This window comes from Anabas testudineus, chromosome 15, assembly GCF_900324465.2.
Source record: "Anabas testudineus chromosome 15, fAnaTes1.2, whole genome shotgun sequence".
Taxonomy (NCBI): domain Eukaryota; kingdom Metazoa; phylum Chordata; class Actinopteri; order Anabantiformes; family Anabantidae; genus Anabas; species Anabas testudineus.
This window is the reverse complement of record NC_046624.1, coordinates 16,417,599-16,433,832: the sequence shown is the minus strand read 5'-3', so window position 1 is coordinate 16,433,832 and position 16,234 is coordinate 16,417,599. Positions and strand designations below refer to the sequence as shown.

General features: G+C 38.7%; 3 protein-coding genes and 3 non-coding genes across 6 annotated transcripts; 3 read left to right on the top strand and 3 right to left on the bottom strand.

The window, feature by feature from the left end:
- Positions 1–273: 273 nt before the first annotated feature.
- On the bottom strand, positions 274–7,003 carry LOC113159036 (myelin and lymphocyte protein-like). Its single transcript, XM_026355507.2, has 5 exons — positions 6,918–7,003; positions 5,256–5,775; positions 1,858–2,022; positions 1,140–1,418; positions 274–718 (listed from the first exon to the last, which is right to left on the bottom strand). The coding sequence occupies exons 2-5, from the start codon at positions 5,340–5,342 to the stop codon at positions 644–646; spliced, it is 606 nt and encodes a 201-aa protein (XP_026211292.1). The 5' UTR covers positions 5,343–5,775; positions 6,918–7,003; the 3' UTR covers positions 274–643.
- trnac-gca lies at positions 2,546–2,617 on the top strand. The gene has a single exon. It is a non-coding gene; the product is annotated as a tRNA-Cys (tRNA).
- Positions 5,716–7,372, bottom strand: LOC113159038 (myelin and lymphocyte protein-like). The gene is made up of 4 exons (XM_033326365.1): positions 7,364–7,372; positions 6,918–7,082; positions 6,222–6,437; positions 5,716–5,775 (listed from the first exon to the last, which is right to left on the bottom strand). Exons 1-4 carry the CDS (start codon positions 7,370–7,372, stop codon positions 5,716–5,718), a joined length of 450 nt encoding a protein of 149 aa, XP_033182256.1.
- A 233-nt stretch (positions 7,373–7,605) lies between these two features.
- On the top strand, positions 7,606–7,677 carry trnac-gca. Its single transcript has one exon. It is a non-coding gene; the product is annotated as a tRNA-Cys (tRNA).
- Positions 7,678–9,821: 2,144 nt separating this feature from the next.
- LOC113159037 (myelin and lymphocyte protein-like) lies at positions 9,822–14,834 on the bottom strand. Its single transcript, XM_026355508.1, has 4 exons — positions 14,701–14,834; positions 11,606–11,770; positions 10,908–11,123; positions 9,822–10,486 (listed from the first exon to the last, which is right to left on the bottom strand). Exons 1-4 carry the CDS (start codon positions 14,785–14,787, stop codon positions 10,412–10,414), a joined length of 543 nt encoding a protein of 180 aa, XP_026211293.1. The 5' UTR covers positions 14,788–14,834; the 3' UTR covers positions 9,822–10,411.
- Positions 12,066–12,137, top strand: trnac-gca. The gene has a single exon. It is a non-coding gene; the product is annotated as a tRNA-Cys (tRNA).
- Positions 14,835–16,234: the final 1,400 nt, after the last annotated feature.

Here is a 16,234-nt window from a genome sequence, read left to right as displayed (position 1 = left end):
CTGTATTGTTCCAAACCAACTTGCTGTAGGAAAAAATGAACCAGCATAAATAAAAAAAAAAAAATAAAATGATTTATTATGATTATTGATCATTTAGTGAAATAAAGACTGACGTCACCACAGAGCCACTCTATCAAGGAGAATAAAAAAAGGAGAATACCAACCTTTCATTTATTTCTACATCTTATCAAAGACTCAAAAGACAACTGTGAAGTCAAATAACTAGTCATATATACTGTATTTTATAAATACGCAGGAAATCATGACGATTCATTTAGCTCTTTGAACAAACAACTTTATTACATCTTTATAAACATTATAAAAGAAGAAATATTTTGCATCGTTATTCATTGGGCTGAAAATGTGTTTTTGATTTGTTGTTTGTCCTTTTAACACTTTACATCTGACCAACAATTTTAACATGAGTCTATTCTGGCCAAACTGCTCCTTTTCATATCAGTCAAATTATCAATTGTGAACTTATTATATCTACATGTGCCTCACTGGTAACACTTATCATTAATTCTTCATTTGATGTTTCAGCACTGTTACAAAAAATATAAAGTATTTCTGTTAAGTCTAGTGACAGGTATTTGTCCTCTTATCTTTTTGGTCTCTTGGTCTCTCTCTGGATTGGTGTTTTTTAGGACCTCTTCCATCGGATGGCAGAGAAAATGGTGTGGAGGAAGTAGAAAAGAGTGGTCACATACGACATCACCTGAAACAAACACAGCTGTTTATAAAGCCTGTGTGCCATGAGATCACGGGTACATTAATACAATTAATGTATTAAATGTTCTGGTTAAGTTTGTATTCTGGTAAAGTGACTATAGCTATGGTGGTAGAAAGAAACATTATCATGATAATAAATCAACTCTGTCATGATCAATTACACAGTCCAGGAGTGGCTAACCCTGGTCTTCGAGAGCCACTGCCCTGCTTGTTTCCCCAACAGCACTTACAGCTTCTGATTGGCAGAACACACCTGATCCAGGTAATCAGCAGTGGGTAAGGCAGGGAGAGTTGGAAAACAAGCAGGTGAGTAGCTTACAAGGACCTGGATTAGCCACTCCTGATATATCAGGGGTTGTAACAGTAGTTTGTTTTAACTGTATGTGTGGGTGTGTTAGGCATCGTACCACTGCAGCAATGTACAGCTGGTAGATTTGGGTGCCAGAACCAGCAAACTGCCCCAATGAACCAGAAGACTGCCCCAATGAACCAGAAGACTGCCCCAATGAACCAGAAGACTGCCCCAATAAACCAGCCATCTGCCCCAATAAACCAGAAGACTGCCCCAATAAACCAGCCATCTGCTCCAATGAACCAGTAAACTGTCCCAGTGTAACAGTGATGAACGCCAGAGCCACAGAAGCACTGAGGTAAAAAACTGTTGCCACAAAATGAAAACCAACGTCCTGCAGAGGTGGAGATGAGGAAAGAGAAGATGACAAGAAGGACCAGAAGAGGGGGAGAGAGACAGAAACAGGATGAGGAGGGGGGAGACAAAGAGTGAAAGGGAGGGAGAGAATAAAAAAAGCAATAATTCAGTAATTTGGCAACAACAACAACAACAACCACTTATTTAAACTTGTAAGGATCAATATCAATGTAAAGCACGTCCAACAGATGCCTAGCTCACAGCACAGAGATTAAAAGCCACTAACATTATCTTTTAGAGTTGTTCTGTCTGAACACTACAGACAGTCAAGCACGTTGTCATTTATTTTCCAATAAAGGTTATTATTAGTTTAGGGAATAGTTTGCCAGGTCAAATCTCTGCAGAAATATCAACACATCAATTATCCTGATTTATTTACTCAAATAGACAGTTATCAGGAGAAGAGTGAGTCTAACCAAAACAGGCCAGATGCTGCGTTTATTGCCTCCACAGAGGAAGGTGAAGAACCAGAGCGTTGTCCCAACAAAGCAGAAGATGGAGACAAACATCACCCAGCCCAGAGGGTTCGGTTGGATGACTCTAGTTGCTGCCACCAGTATCCACACCAATCCTCCGAATACCTGCAGAGAAGTGAGGGGAGACACAGATAAAGACAGACAGGTGGATTTGAAGTGTAGTTTATGTGAACCTGCACAATCATGATAAATTAGAACAATTTGAATACTAGAACATCAGCTGTTAAAAAAAATGTCTGCTTCTAAATGTGACATTAAATAAAACTGGGAGGCTGGTGTGCATAGATGGGTGAGAAGAACCAGAAGAGCAACATTGGAGTTCAGTGTTAATTAAATATTTTTTCTTAAGCACCAGAGGTGGAGGAGCAAACATGACAGCTGCTCACGTGATTCATGGCGTGTGACGTAGCCTCATGTAGTTGTAACAGTGTGATTAAGATCCAATGAGAAAAGCTGGATATAGCAGCAAAAACAACCATTTTACAACAGAACCAAATACATAAATATAAAAATCACTATGAAAACTGTTAGCTAACTCTAGTCTACTGACTTAATGTCCTAGTCTGGTAATTTACTGAATGATAACGAGCTCAATTCGTGTAAAATATAATGTCCATCTGTATTATCAGGGGGTATAGCTCAGCGGTAGAGCATTTGACTGCAGATCAAGAGGTCTCTGGTTCAAATCCAGATGCCCCCTGATGATGGTGAATGTCACTGTTTATATTTCATGTGAGTGTTTGCTGTTGGAGAGCATGGAGCTGCAAGGCACTTTAAATCAGTACATCATGAGTTTACCCTGCCTACCTCACTTTGGATGAAAAGCGTCTGGTATTTTATTAACAATAAATGCAATTATAAATGATAAAATAGACTAATACAGTCACAGTCCTGGCTGCTTTCAACTTGTTACCTTGTGAAAATGTGATGAAACCTAGTTCAACAGCACCACTACTACTAGTCTCAGTGTTAGAGTCAGTGGAGATGCCATCACTCTCCTTAATCTGTCTGCAAGCTTTCTGACTTAACTGGTTTAGTTCACTATGTCTAGCTAAAAAAAAAAAAAAAAAAAAAATGTAAATTAACAAAATTAATATAATTGGCAACTGAAAATTAAAAAATATTTCATAATGCAGCAGTGACGACAGGAATCAAACTAACTGTTAAAGTTTCATATTGTGACAAAGTTCATATTTTTTACATTAAGCTCACGCCCACTGACACTGAGTCCAAATACAATATAACTGTAATGATGTTCAAAGCGGTACCAGCCTAACAACTTGAACCTACACGTTTATAGGTTTTATTAGCAGCTCTTTAAGAGTGTTATAAGAATGTTTGTGAATATGGTGCCTGAAAGTCATTAGAAAGCTCTGTGGCGTTGACGGGAACTGCAGATTGTAGAAGTTGGATTTCCCATGATGCAGCACAAAAGGTTTAGATCCTTCATAATTTTAAATTTAAAGTTGAATTAAAATAAGTTGAGTTAGGTCTGAGAAAAAACAAACTTTTCTCTGTGCTCCTTTGACAAACATTCATCTAGAAGAAGTTTCACATTTCCAGCATTTATTTGATCTTTGGTAAGACAAACAAACACACTTCAGGTGTTTCCCCTCAACCAATCAGCTTTCAGCCCTTAAGTATCAGGTGTGCAGGAGTAGAGCTGCCGCTACATGCAAATCAAAAGCAGCTCAACCAGAGCTTCCAGAAACAAACACCCACCCGGCTTCTTGAGAATTTCCATTTCATCCTGAATTTAAAATGGAGGTCAGAGTATTCATTTACATCCTCTGATATCCAACCATCCTTTATTAAAGTAGCAGTCCTAGTAGGGAAAAGTGAGATTCCTGTAACTCGTCTGAAAGATGAGTGAGTGAAACCAACTTTGAGTCACGTATGTAAACACAGTGACTTCAAAGTCAGGACAGTTCATAACTGAGCTGCCATTCATGCTGCTCCCTGAGTCAAACAGTACATCTGTAGATGGTTTGTTTTTATCATGACACATTTTTATGTGGCTTTAAAGTTACTTTGAATGTGAGGAACATAATGATGAAAGGGAACTGACCTGCAGCTGACCTGACCTGATGCATTGCTGCTGATGTGTGAGCGAAAGTAAGAAGATTCATTTTCATGGCTGAAGGATTTCTGCTGAATTTGTTAATGTTGCTCGTCTGTTCAGTTTCAATTCCAGAAAAGTAACTGTCAGTTGTAAAAGTTGTTAAGCTGGCTCATCTTCAGCCAGTTATCCACCCCAAACCCTCCTTAAACTCACTCATGGCTAATTCTTACTACTCCAGTAAATATCAACAGTGCATCTGAGCAGCAGATTATTTCATGAAAAGATGCACAAGCAGAAAAAAAAGAAATCTCAAGCTAGCAATTAAATGATGTGAGCTGAAAGCTGGTTTCAGCGCTGTCTCCTCCCTCTGTAATTAAACATGTTTCTCCGCATTTAATATAATCTTTCAAAGTCTCTTTATGCAAGCAGCCATAAAAATAGTTTGTAATTCTTCCTGAATGATTCCATTAAAATGTGACTTTGTTCAGGGAAGACAAGCCCGAGGAAAGGTGTACAAATAAGTTTGATAATATAAATTCAAACAAGAGAAATGTCTGCTAAACAAATATAACCTGATAGATATAACCACCTTTGTTTCCAATCACCTGTCTACCGTACTTACAGGTTTGGTAATGAACCTTAACATCTATTAAAAAGGGAGCTGGACTCAGATTGTGAAGGTCACTTCACACTGAACTGTGAGTCTATACAGACAATTTTAAACTCATTTAAATAGAAATAAAATGTGAAACCTACTGTCACCAAAGAGTTAAGACAAAGTTATTGCCATACATTAAAGATATCAACTTTATACTTAAATAATGCAAATAATATGAACATTTGTAGAGACAAATTTATTAGCATTTAATTAACTGAAGACTAATACACAAATTAATTAGCACACAATTCAGATGCATGCATTTGAATATTATTTTTTGTTAGCAGAGCTTAGCTAAACCAAACCACCAGGGTTGCCTGTCTCATCTCTCTCCTCTACCACTGATCAAGATGCCTGCTGGATATTTTAACAAGAGAGGACAGATTCTTATCTGACTCAGCTGAGTGGATCAGATGAAGAGCAATGGAAACGACGGCGTAATCTGAACAATGCTTATCCAAAGAATAAGGAATGATGGAGGAAAACACATAAAAGAAAACCACAAAAGAAAAAAGGAATAAGATCTTAGTCTCACGTCTGAGCAGAGATAAGAAACAATATGAATGGATGATGTTTCAAACAACAGAGGAGAGGATGCCTAAGAAATAACAAACTCACAAACTCAGGAATGAAGAAAACATCAGGAATGGAGGTGAAGATCCTGCCGCCAGTGGGCAAAACGTCGCCCGAGGTTGTGGAAGCCATAGTTTAAAACACTGTGTGTGTCTGTGTGTGATTTTGTCTACTATGAGACGTGTAATCTGCTTTTTAAACTGTGCCGTACTCTCCCCTCCTTCAACTCCTCAGTCCATCCTCCACTCCACCTACCCATCTATTCTTCTGCTCCAAACTACCAGTTTGACAGGTGTGTTTGAGCTGTGTTTGTGCAACAGGATCCGTAGGTGTGTTTAGAATACTCAAATACAGTTTCATGTTAATCACATCATCACATAAATTCTTCATTGTGCATATTAAAATTTAAAAGTATTTCTGTTAAGTCTAGTGACAGGTATTTGTCCTCTTATCTTTTTGGTCTCTTGGTCTCTCTCTGGATTGGTGTTTTTTAGGACCTCTTCCATCAGATGGCAGAGAAAATGGTGTGGAGGAAGTAGAAAAGAGTGGTCACATACGACATCACCTGAAACAAACACAGCTGTTTATAAAGCCTGTGTGCCATGAGATCACGGGTACATTAATACAATTAATGTATTAAATGTTCTGGTTAAGTTTGTATTCTGGTAAAGTGACTATAGCTATGGTGGAAGAAAGAAACAGTATCATCATAATAAATCAACTCTGTCATGATCAATTAAAAATGCTGCGTACATGTTAAAGCACACAGTCCAGGAGTGGCTAACCCTGGTCTTCAAGAGCCACTGCCCTGCTTGTTTCCCCAACAGCACTTACAGCTTCTGATTGGCAGAACACACCTGATCCAGGTAATCAGCAGTGGGTAAGGCAGGGAGAGTTGGAAAACAGGCAGGTGAGTAGCTTACAAGGACCTGGATTAGCCACTCCTGATATATCAGGGGTTGTAACAGTAGTTTGTTTTAACTGTATGTGTGGGTGTGTTACGCATCGTACCACTGCAGCAATGTACAGCTGGTAGATTTGGGTGCCAGAACCAGCAAACTGCCCCAATGAACCAGAAGACTGCCCCAATGAACCAGAAGACTGCCCCAATGAACCAGAAGACTGCCCCAATGAACCAGCCAACTGTCCCAGTGCAACAGTGATGAACGCCAGAACCACAGAAGCACTGAGGTAAAAAACTGCTGCCACAAAATGAAAACCAACGTCCTGCCAAGGTGGAGATGAGGAAAGAGAAGATGACAAGAAGGACCAGAAGAGGGGGAGAGAGACAGAAACAGGATGAGGAGGGGGGAGACAAAGAGTGAAAGGGAGGGAGAGAATAAAAAGAGCAGTAATTAACTTTTTGACATTCTTCTGAACTTAAAATTTTCAAAAAATGTTTCCAGTTAAAAATCAACAACAACAACAACCACTTATTTTAACTTGTAAAGATCAATATCAATGTAAAGCACGTCCAACAGATGCCTAGCTCACAGCACAAAGATTAAAAGCCACTAACATTATCTTTTAGAGTTGTTCTGTCTGAACACTACAGACAGTCAAGCACGTTGTCATTTATTTACCAATAAAGGTTTATTAGTTTAGGGAATAGTTTGCCAGGTCAAATCTCTGCAGAAATATCAACACATCAATTATCCTGATTTATTTACTCAAATAGACAGTTATCAGGAGAAGAGTGAGTCTAACCAAAACAGGCCAGATGCTGCGTTTATTGCCTCCACAGAGGAAGGTGAAGAACCAGAGCGTTGTCCCAACAAAGCAGAAGATGGAGACAAACATCACCCAGCCCAGAGGGTTCGGTTGGATGACTCTAGTTGCTGCCACCAGTATCCACACCAATCCTCCGAACACCTGCAGAGAAGTGAGGGGAGACACAGACAAAGACAGACAGGTGGATTTGAAGTGTAGTTTATGTGAACCTGCACAATCATGATAAATTACAACAATTTGAATACTAGAACATCAGCTGTTAAAAATAATGTCTGCTTCTAAATGTGACATTAAATAAAACTGGGAGGCTGGTGTGCATAGATGGGTGAGAAGAACCAGAAGAGCAACATTGGAGTTGAGTGTTAATTAAATATTTTTTCTTAAACACCAGAGGTGGAGGAGCAAACATGACAGCTGCTCACGTGATTCATGGCGTGTGATGTAGCCTCATGTAGTTGTAACAGTGTGATTAAGATCCAATGAGAAAAGCTGGATATAGCAGCAAAAACAACCATTTTACAACAGAACCAAATACATAAATATAAAAATCACTATGAAAACTGTTAGCTAACTCTAGTCTACTGGCCTAATGTCCTAGTCTGGTAATTTACTGAATGATAACGAGCTCAATTCGTGTAAAATATAATGTCCATCTGTATTATAAGGGGGTATAGCTCAGCGGTAGAGCATTTGACTGCAGATCAAGAGGTCTCTGGTTCAAATCCAGATGCCCCCTGATGATGGTAAATGTCATTGTTTATATTTCATGTGAGTGTTTGCTGTTGGAGAGCATGGAGCTGCAAGGCACTTTAAATCAGTACATCATGAGTTTACCCTGCCTACCTCACTTTGGATGAAAAGCGTCTGGTATTTTATTAACAATAAATGCAATTATAAATGATAAAATAGACTAATACAGTCACAGTCCTGGCTGCTTTCAACTTGTTACCTTGTGAAAATGTGATGAAACCTAGTTCAACAGCACCACTACTACTAGTCTCAGTGTTAGAGTCAGTGGAGATGCCATCACTCTCCTTAATCTGTCTGCAAGCTTTCTGACTTAACTGATTTAGTTCACTATGTCTAGCTAAAAAAAAAAAAAAAAAAAAATGTAAATTAACAAAATTAATATAATTGGCAACTGAAAATAAAAATATTCCATAATGCAGCAGTGACGACAGGAATCAAACAAACTCGAGACATGCACTGCAAAAAAGCATTGTCATATGAAGTGATCTAGTATTTTCTTCACACAAGATCATTTCACTTTGTCCCCATCTTGTTTTCTGTAGAATCACATTTAATACATGTAAAATGTGACCTCTCTTCAGTCTGTAATATATGTGCGCAGCTCTCACAGGAAGAGTGGCTAAATAACTGTGAATAATGTGGGTGAAGCTGGACCACTGACATGCACCATGCATCATCATCACGAGCCGTCCCTTTATAAATAAAAAGTAAAATAAGCCCTAAAGTAAATCATTGACTTTGCAGGAACATAAACTAAAACAGCTCCTTTTTGTAGATTTGTATTTTTTACATTTACATTTAATCATTTTGCTTTTTGTACAAAGTGACTAACATGTGAGGTACAAGGCAAAGGCAAAAAATCGAAGCCAAGAGAAACTCAAAAGTGTTCAAGGAAGTTCTGTTTCCGCTTCATCTGTTTTCCAGTGGTTATATGAGGAGTTTCTATGTTTTGTCATAGTTGAGGATAAAACTACTAAAGCCACGTTCTGTCTTAGATTAGTAGCACAGATACAATATAAGTGAATCGGAGACGTGAAAAGCTGCGAGCCCCTCTCCTTCATCATCTATCATTTCACTAAAATGCACTAAAATATATGTACATTAAAACTAAAATATGCATTTTGGGTTTAATCAAAATGAAGAAACCAAATTATTTGAAAAATATTAACTTCTGTTAAACTAAAAATAGAACAAATGTCTTTATGATGCTGCTCCTCCTCTGTCATCCACTCATCAGTTCAGGCAGGTAAAATATATCCGGGGCTGTGGTGCATATCCCCAGTCCGCTGGGCAAACTCCCCATGGGCTGAGCAGTAGTTGCAGCCATCTCTGCCTGTTCCTTCTCCTGGTGTCTACGGTGCCCTCTTTTCTGAAGTAACAGCGGCTGCTCGCCCTTATAGGAAAGCTGCTGCAAGTGAGAGGACAAACCCATTCTGCTTTTGTTAAGAGATCCCGTCCCACAATAGTTTGTCGCGCTGACACACCTTCATCTTAAGATTACCGGCTGTTTTCATCTGAGCTAGTGACCTGTGAGGGAATTTTGAAAGAGCCAGTGGAGGAATTTTGTGCCCACAGGCTACAGTAAAAACCAATGTAGCTAAAATATCTTCAGAGTTTCTGTTGAGCAAAGAAACATCCCAACTTCGTGACCCTCGCTTCACCACTGACAGCAGAGCCTGCAGGCTCTCTTTGTTTTCCATACATGACTTAACAAAGAAACTTCCTTCCAGAATATGTGATGGTGATTAGCTTTGTGGGTGAAGACACCAAACTTTAACCTACAGACACATTTTAAAGCACTACTCCATATCTTTGTGAAGCTGCACTAGTCAGTAAATGTTCATCATTGACAAATAACTATGTGCAATGTAAAGTACTTGTGGTCACAAACCCACAGTTTGTAACTCAGGAGCCTTTTTTTTTTTTAACCAAGCTTATTTCCAGTTCAGTGGTTTTATGTCCTGCAACTTTCCTGTTTTCCTCCAGTCCCACAGCTTTTATTAACCTATTTCTAGCCACAGCACAAAACAATGAGTAAATCTTATACCCTACTTTATCAGCACCCAATGAATGCTAGACAAATGTTTCCCTCAGGAGTTGGACTTCATGATATGGGTTTAAATGTTCTTTATTTATTTGCCACTTCCTGAACATCACAATCATTTTTGTAGGCTAACACGTAGCTTATTCCTTAGCAAACTGTATTGTTACAAACCAACTTGCTGTAGGAAAAAATGAACCAGTATAAATATAACAGACAAACAAGGTTAACTCAAAAGACAACTGTGAAGTGAAATAACTAGTCATATATACTGTATTTTATAGATACACAGGAAATCATGACGATTCATTTAGCTCTTTGAACAAACAACTTTATTACATCTTTATAAACATTATAAAAGAAGAAATATTTTGCATCGTTATTCATTGTGCTGAAAATGTGTTTTTGATTTGTTGTTTGTCCTTTTAACACTTTACATCTGACCAACAATTTTAACATGAGTCTATTCTGGCCAAACTGCTCCTTTTCATATCAGTCAAATTATCAATTGTGAGCTTATTATATCTACATGTGCCTCACTGGTAACACTTATCATTAATTCTTCATTTGATGTTTCAGCACTGTTACAAAAAATATAAAGTATTTCTGTTAAGTCCAGTGACAGGTATTTGTCCTCTTATCTTTTTGGTCTCTTGGTCTCTCTCTGGATTGGTGTTTTTTAGGACCTCTTCCATCGGATGGCAGAGAAAATGGTGTGGAGGAAGTAGAAAAGAGTGGCCACATACGACATCACCTGAAACAAACACAGCTGTTTATAAAGCCTGTGTGCCATGAGATCACGGGTACATTAATACAATTAATGTATTAAATGTTCTGGTTAAGTTTGTATTCTGGTAAAGTGACTATAGCTATGGTGGTAGAAAGAAACATTATCATGATAATAAATCAACTCTGTCATGATCAATTACACAGTCCAGGAATGGCTAACCCTGGTCTTCAAGAGCCACTGCCCTGCTTGTTTCCCCTACAGCACTTACAGCTTCTGATTGGCAGAAAACACCTGATCCAGGTAATCAGCAGTGGGTAAGGCAGGGAGAGTTGGAAAACAGGCAGGTGAGTAGCTTACAAGGACCTGGATTAGCCACTCCTGATATATCAGGGGTTGTAACAGTAGTTTGTTTTAACTGTATGTGTGGGTGTGTTAGGCATCGTACCACTGCAGCAATGTACAGCTGGTAGATTTGGGTGCCAGAACCAGCAAACTGCCCCAATGAACCAGAAGACTGCCCCAATGAACCAGAAGACTGCCCCAATGAACCAGAAGACTGCCCCAATGAACCAGCCAACTGTCCCAGTGTAACAGTGATGAACGCCAGAACCACAGAAGCACTGAGGTAAAAAACTGTTGCCACAAAATGAAAACCAACGTCCTGCAGAGGTGGAGATGAGGAAAGAGAAGATGACAAGAAGGACCAGAAGAGGGGGAGAGAGACAGAAACAGGATGAGGAGGGGGGAGACAAAGAGTGAAAGGGAGGGAGAGAATAAAAAGAGCAGTAATTAACTTTTTGACATTCTTCTGAACTTAAAATTTTCAAAAAATGTTTCCAGTTAAAAATCAACAACAACAACAACCACTTATTTTAACTTGTAAAGATCAATATCAATGTAAAGCACGTCCAACAGATGCCTAGCTCACAGCACAGAGATCAAAAGCCACTAACATTATCTTTTAGAGTTGTTCTGTCTGAACACTACAGACAGTCAAGCACCTTGTCATTTATTTTCCAATAAAGGTTATTATTAGTTTAGGGAATAGTTTGCCAGGTCAAATCTCTGCAGAAATATCAACACATCAATTATCCTGATTTATTTATTCAAATAGACAGTTATCAGGAGAAGAGTGAGTCTAACCAAAACAGGCCAGATGCTGCGTTTATTGCCTCCACAGAGGAAGGTGAAGAACCAGAGCGTTGTCCCAACAAAGCAGAAGATGGAGACAAACATCACCCAGCCCAGAGGGTTCGGTTGGATGACTCTAGTTGCTGCCACTAGTATCCACACCAATCCTCCGAACACCTGCAGAGAAGTGAGGGGAGACACAGACAAAGACAGACAGGTGGATTTGAAGTGTAGTTTATGTGAACCTGCACAATCATGATAAATTAGAATAACTTGAATAATATACTAGAACATCAGCTGTTAAGAAAAATGTCTGCTTCTAAATGTGACATTTATATAATATATAAATATAAAAATCACTATGAAAACTGTTAGCTAACTCTAGTCTACTGACTTAATGTCCTAGTCTGGTAATTCACTGAATGATAACGAGCTCAATTCCTGTAAAATATAAAGTCAGCATATACAATAAGGGGGTATAGCTCAGTGGTAGAGCATTTGACTGCAGATCAAGAGGTCTCTGGTTCAAATCCAGATGCTCCCTGATGATGGTGATTGTCATCATTTATATTTCACGTCTGCTGTTGGAGAGCATGCAGCTGCAAGGCACTTTAAATCAGTACATCATGATTTTAGTGCCTGGTTAGTGTAGTGGGAAGATCACTGCCTACCTCCAGTAGGGTGCTCAGGCTCCACCTCCTTATGCTTACCCTGCCTACCTTTGTAAGTCACTTTCGATGAAAGCGTCTGGTATTTTATTGACAATAAAAGCAATTATAAATGATAAAATAAACTAATACAGTCACAGTCCTGGCTGCTTTCAAATGTGATCAAACGTGGTGCAACAGCACCACTACTGATAGTCTCAGTGTTTGGAACTAAGCACTTTCATTAGAGGCAGAGGAGATGCCGTCAATCTGCTACTTACTCTGTCTGCAAGCTTTCTGACTTAACTGGTTTAGTGCACTATGTCTAGCTCAGAAAATGTAAAAAAAAAAATGTCACAAAATTAATATAATTGGCAACTGAAAATAAACATATTCCATAATGCAGCAGTGACGACAGGTGAGGAATCAAACAACTGTTAAAGCACTTTCACAGTTTCATATTGGGACAAAGTTCATATCATTCACGTTAAACTCACGCCCACTGAAACTGAGTCCAAATACAATATAACTGTAATGATGCTCAAAGCGGTATCAGCCTAACAACCAAAAGGTTTAGAAAGGTTTAAAAGGTTTAAAAGTTAAATTAAAATAAGTTGAGTTAGGTCTGAGAACCAACAAACACACACTTTTCTCTGTGCTCCTTTGACAAACATTCATCTAGAAGAAGTTTCACATTTCCAGCATTTATTTGATCTTTGGTAAGACAAACACACACACTTCAGGTGTTTCCCCTCAACCAATCAGCATTAAGCCTTTAAGTATCAGGTGTGCAGGAGTAGAGCTGCTGCTACATGCAAATCAAAAGCAGCTCAGCCAGAGCTTCCAGAAACAAACACCCACCCGGCTTCTTGAGAATTTCCATTTCATCCTGAATTTAAAATGGAGGTCAGAGTATTCATTTACATCCTCTGATATCCAACAATCCTTTATTAAAGTAGCAGTCCTAGTGGGGAAAAGTGAGATTCCTGTAACTTGTCTGAAAGATGAGTGAGTGAAACCAACTTTGAGTCACGTATGTAAACACAGTGACTTCAAAGTCAGGACAGTTCATAACTGAGCTGCCATTCATGCTGCTCCCTGAGTCAAACAGTACATCTGTAGATGGTTTGTTTTTATCATGACACATTTTTATGTGGCTTTAAAGTTACTTTGAATGTGAGGAACATAATGATGAAAGGGAACTGACCTGCAGCTGACCTGACCTGATGCAGTGCTGCTGATGTGTGAGCAAAAGTAAGAAGATTCATTTTCATGGCTGAAGGATTTCTGCTGAATTTGTTAATGTTGCTCATCTGTTCAGTTTCCATTCCAGAAAAGTAACTGTCAGTTGTAAAAGTTGTTAAGCTGGCTCATCTTCAGCCAGTTATCCACCCCAAACCCTCCTTAAACTCACTCATGGCTAATTCTTACTACTCCAGTAAATATCAACAGTGCATCTGAGCAGCAGATTATTTCATGAAAAGATGCACAAGCAGAAAAAAAAAGAAATCTCAAGCTAGCAAGTAAATGATGTGAGCTGATAGCTGGTTTCAGCGCTGTCTCCTCCCCCTGTAATTAAACGAGTTTCTCTGCATCTTACACAATCTTTCAGAGTCTCTTTATGCAAAGAGCCATAAAAATAGTTTGTAATTCTTCCTGAATGATTCCATTAAAATGTGACTTTGCTCCACCTCCACAGCCAGAGTAGACACGCCCGAGGAAAGGTGTAAAAAGAAATGTGATAATATAAATTCAAACAAGAGAAATGTCTGCTAAACAAATATAATATAATATATTATAAATAAAACCAGCTTTGTTTCCAATCACCTGTCTACCCTACTTCCAGTTTTTGTAATGAACCTAATAACATCTATTAAAAAGGGAGCTGGACTCAGAACTGTGAGTCTATACAGACAATTTTAAACTCATTTAAATAGAAACAAAATGTATGGAAAATGACAAAGATATCTCCATAAATAAAAAATATGACCTCTATACTTAAAAATAGTGAATAATATGAACATTTATAGACACATGTTTACTTGCATTTAATTACCTGAAGACTAATACACAAATTAATTAGCACATAATTCAGATGCATGCATTTGAATATTATTTTTTGTTAGCAGAGCTTAGCTAAACCAAACCACCAGGGTTGCCTGTCTCATCTCTCTCCTCTACAACTGATCAAGATGCCTGCTGGATATTTTAACAAGAGAGGACAGATTCTTATCTGACTCAGCTGAGTGGATCAGATGAAGAGCAATGGAAACGACGGCGTAATCTGAACAATGCTTATCCAAAGAATAAGGAATGATGGAGGAAAACACATAAAAGAAAACCACAAAAGAAAAAAGGAATAAGATCTTAGTCTCACGTCTGAGCAGAGATAAGAAACAATATGAATGGATGATGTTTCAAACAACAGAGGAGAGGATGCCTAAGAAATAACAAACTCACAAACTCAGGAATGAAGAAAACATCAGGAATGGAGGTGAAGATCCTGCCGCCAGTGGGCAAAACGTCGCCCGAGGTTGTGGAAGCCATAGTCCAAAACACAGTGTGTGTGTGTGTATGTGATTTAATCTACTATGAGACGGGTAATCTGCTTTATAAACCGTGCCGTACTCTCCCCTCCTTCAACTCCTCAGTCCATCCTCCACTCCACCTACCCATCTATTCTTCTGCTCCAAACTACCAGTTTAACAGGTGTCCTTGAGCTGTATTTGTGCAACAGGATCCGTAGGTGTACACATGGATGCTGTTCAGAATATCTGAATACAGTTTCATGTTAATCACATCATCACATTAATTCTTCATTGTGCATGTTTCAATTGTGTACATAACAATCAGGGGGGAAATAGACTGAGGAAGTAAGGGAACCAATACCAGGGCAATCTTCATTCATTCTGTCAATTAGAGACTAATTTACACAGCGTATCAGGAGCTCTGGCTCCAGAGGAGGAGGTCCATGATTATGGTATGATGTCTGGCAGAGCAGCGGTAGGAAGTGCAGGATGAACCCTACATTGAGCCATTTTCAGATAGATGAAATGGGTTTTTGTCCTGAAACAAGTGTTTTGTGGGAATGTGATATTAATCGAATGACTTTTTCATAAACATGCATAAATGTTGTGGCAAGATTTTTTCCTTGAAACCGAAAACAGCAAGACTGAAGTACACAGATGGAGAGGGAGACGTAAGAGTGCATGAAGTCAAACAAGAAAAAATAAGGGATCAGGACAAGATGAAAATTAAGATGTGGTGGCAAAGGACAAACAGTGGTTTGAGGTGAGAGGAGAGAGAGACTGGAAAAAGCAAACAGAGAGAGAGAAGTTGGGAGTGTCCGGGGTTCATTTATCAACTCCTACACAGTTTTTACCTGAAATGAGACAAGAAGCTAAATTTGTACCAGTGAAGAAAATCTGGCAAATCTGGTTGTGGCTTGTGTTCTGAAAGGGTTCACTTACTTTTTCCACCAGCCCTGGAAGGTTTAATGGGTATGTTCAGTAAAGACTCAGAGGAGTGTAATTGTTTTTGTGTGTTTGTCGAGCTGTGAGTCAAAGCAGAAAACAAGGTAATTCACACACATTTCCTGCCACTGATGTGTGTGTGTGTGTGTGTGTGTTTGGATGGTTAGGACGTGCAAGTAGATCTGCAATAAAACCTAAGGTGTGTCACTCTTAACACTGGTCAAATATTGTGTGTTGGCTCCCTGGAGACTATTTCTGTCAGTCTGACAGAAGGACAAGTCGTCATGTGAGCACATAAAATAAATCATTATATAGAAATTATAACCTTTGTATGTGGTTCAAGTTTCAGTTTATTATTTGCATACAGTAAAACGAATGATGTACAGTTTCCTCTCGACATTTATCTATCTGACTCTGTGCGCCACATTTGAGATTCATAATAAGAAAATCCCATGATTAAAGGTCACAGACAGGTTTTAATAAACTATTTCTTTACTTTCTATCCTGTAGAAATTGCAGCT

Coding starts and splice junctions, on each gene's coding strand:
- LOC113159038 (XM_033326365.1), bottom strand. Junction 6,438..6,917: donor GCAGCATCTGGCCTGTTTTG/GTTAGACTCACT, acceptor CCACCTTGGCAG/GACGTTGGTTTTCATTTTGT. Junction 5,776..6,221: donor AGCTGTACATTGCTGCAGTG/GTACGATGCGTA, acceptor TGTTTGTTTCAG/GTGATGTCGTATGTGACCAC.
- LOC113159036 (XM_026355507.2), bottom strand. CDS start 5,342: ATGGCTTCCACAACCTCGGGCGACGTTTTGCCCACTGGCGGCAGGATC. Junction 2,023..5,255: donor TTTTCTTCATTCCTGAGTTT/GTGAGTTTGTTA, acceptor ACTTCTCTGCAG/GTATTCGGAGGATTGGTGTG. Junction 719..1,139: donor AGCTGTACATTGCTGCAGTG/GTACGATGCCTA, acceptor TGTTTGTTTCAG/GTGATGTCGTATGTGACCAC.
- LOC113159037 (XM_026355508.1), bottom strand. CDS start 14,787: ATGGCTTCCACAACCTCGGGCGACGTTTTGCCCACTGGCGGCAGGATC. Junction 11,771..14,700: donor TTTTCTTCATTCCTGAGTTT/GTGAGTTTGTTA, acceptor ACTTCTCTGCAG/GTGTTCGGAGGATTGGTGTG. Junction 10,487..10,907: donor AGCTGTACATTGCTGCAGTG/GTACGATGCCTA, acceptor TGTTTGTTTCAG/GTGATGTCGTATGTGGCCAC.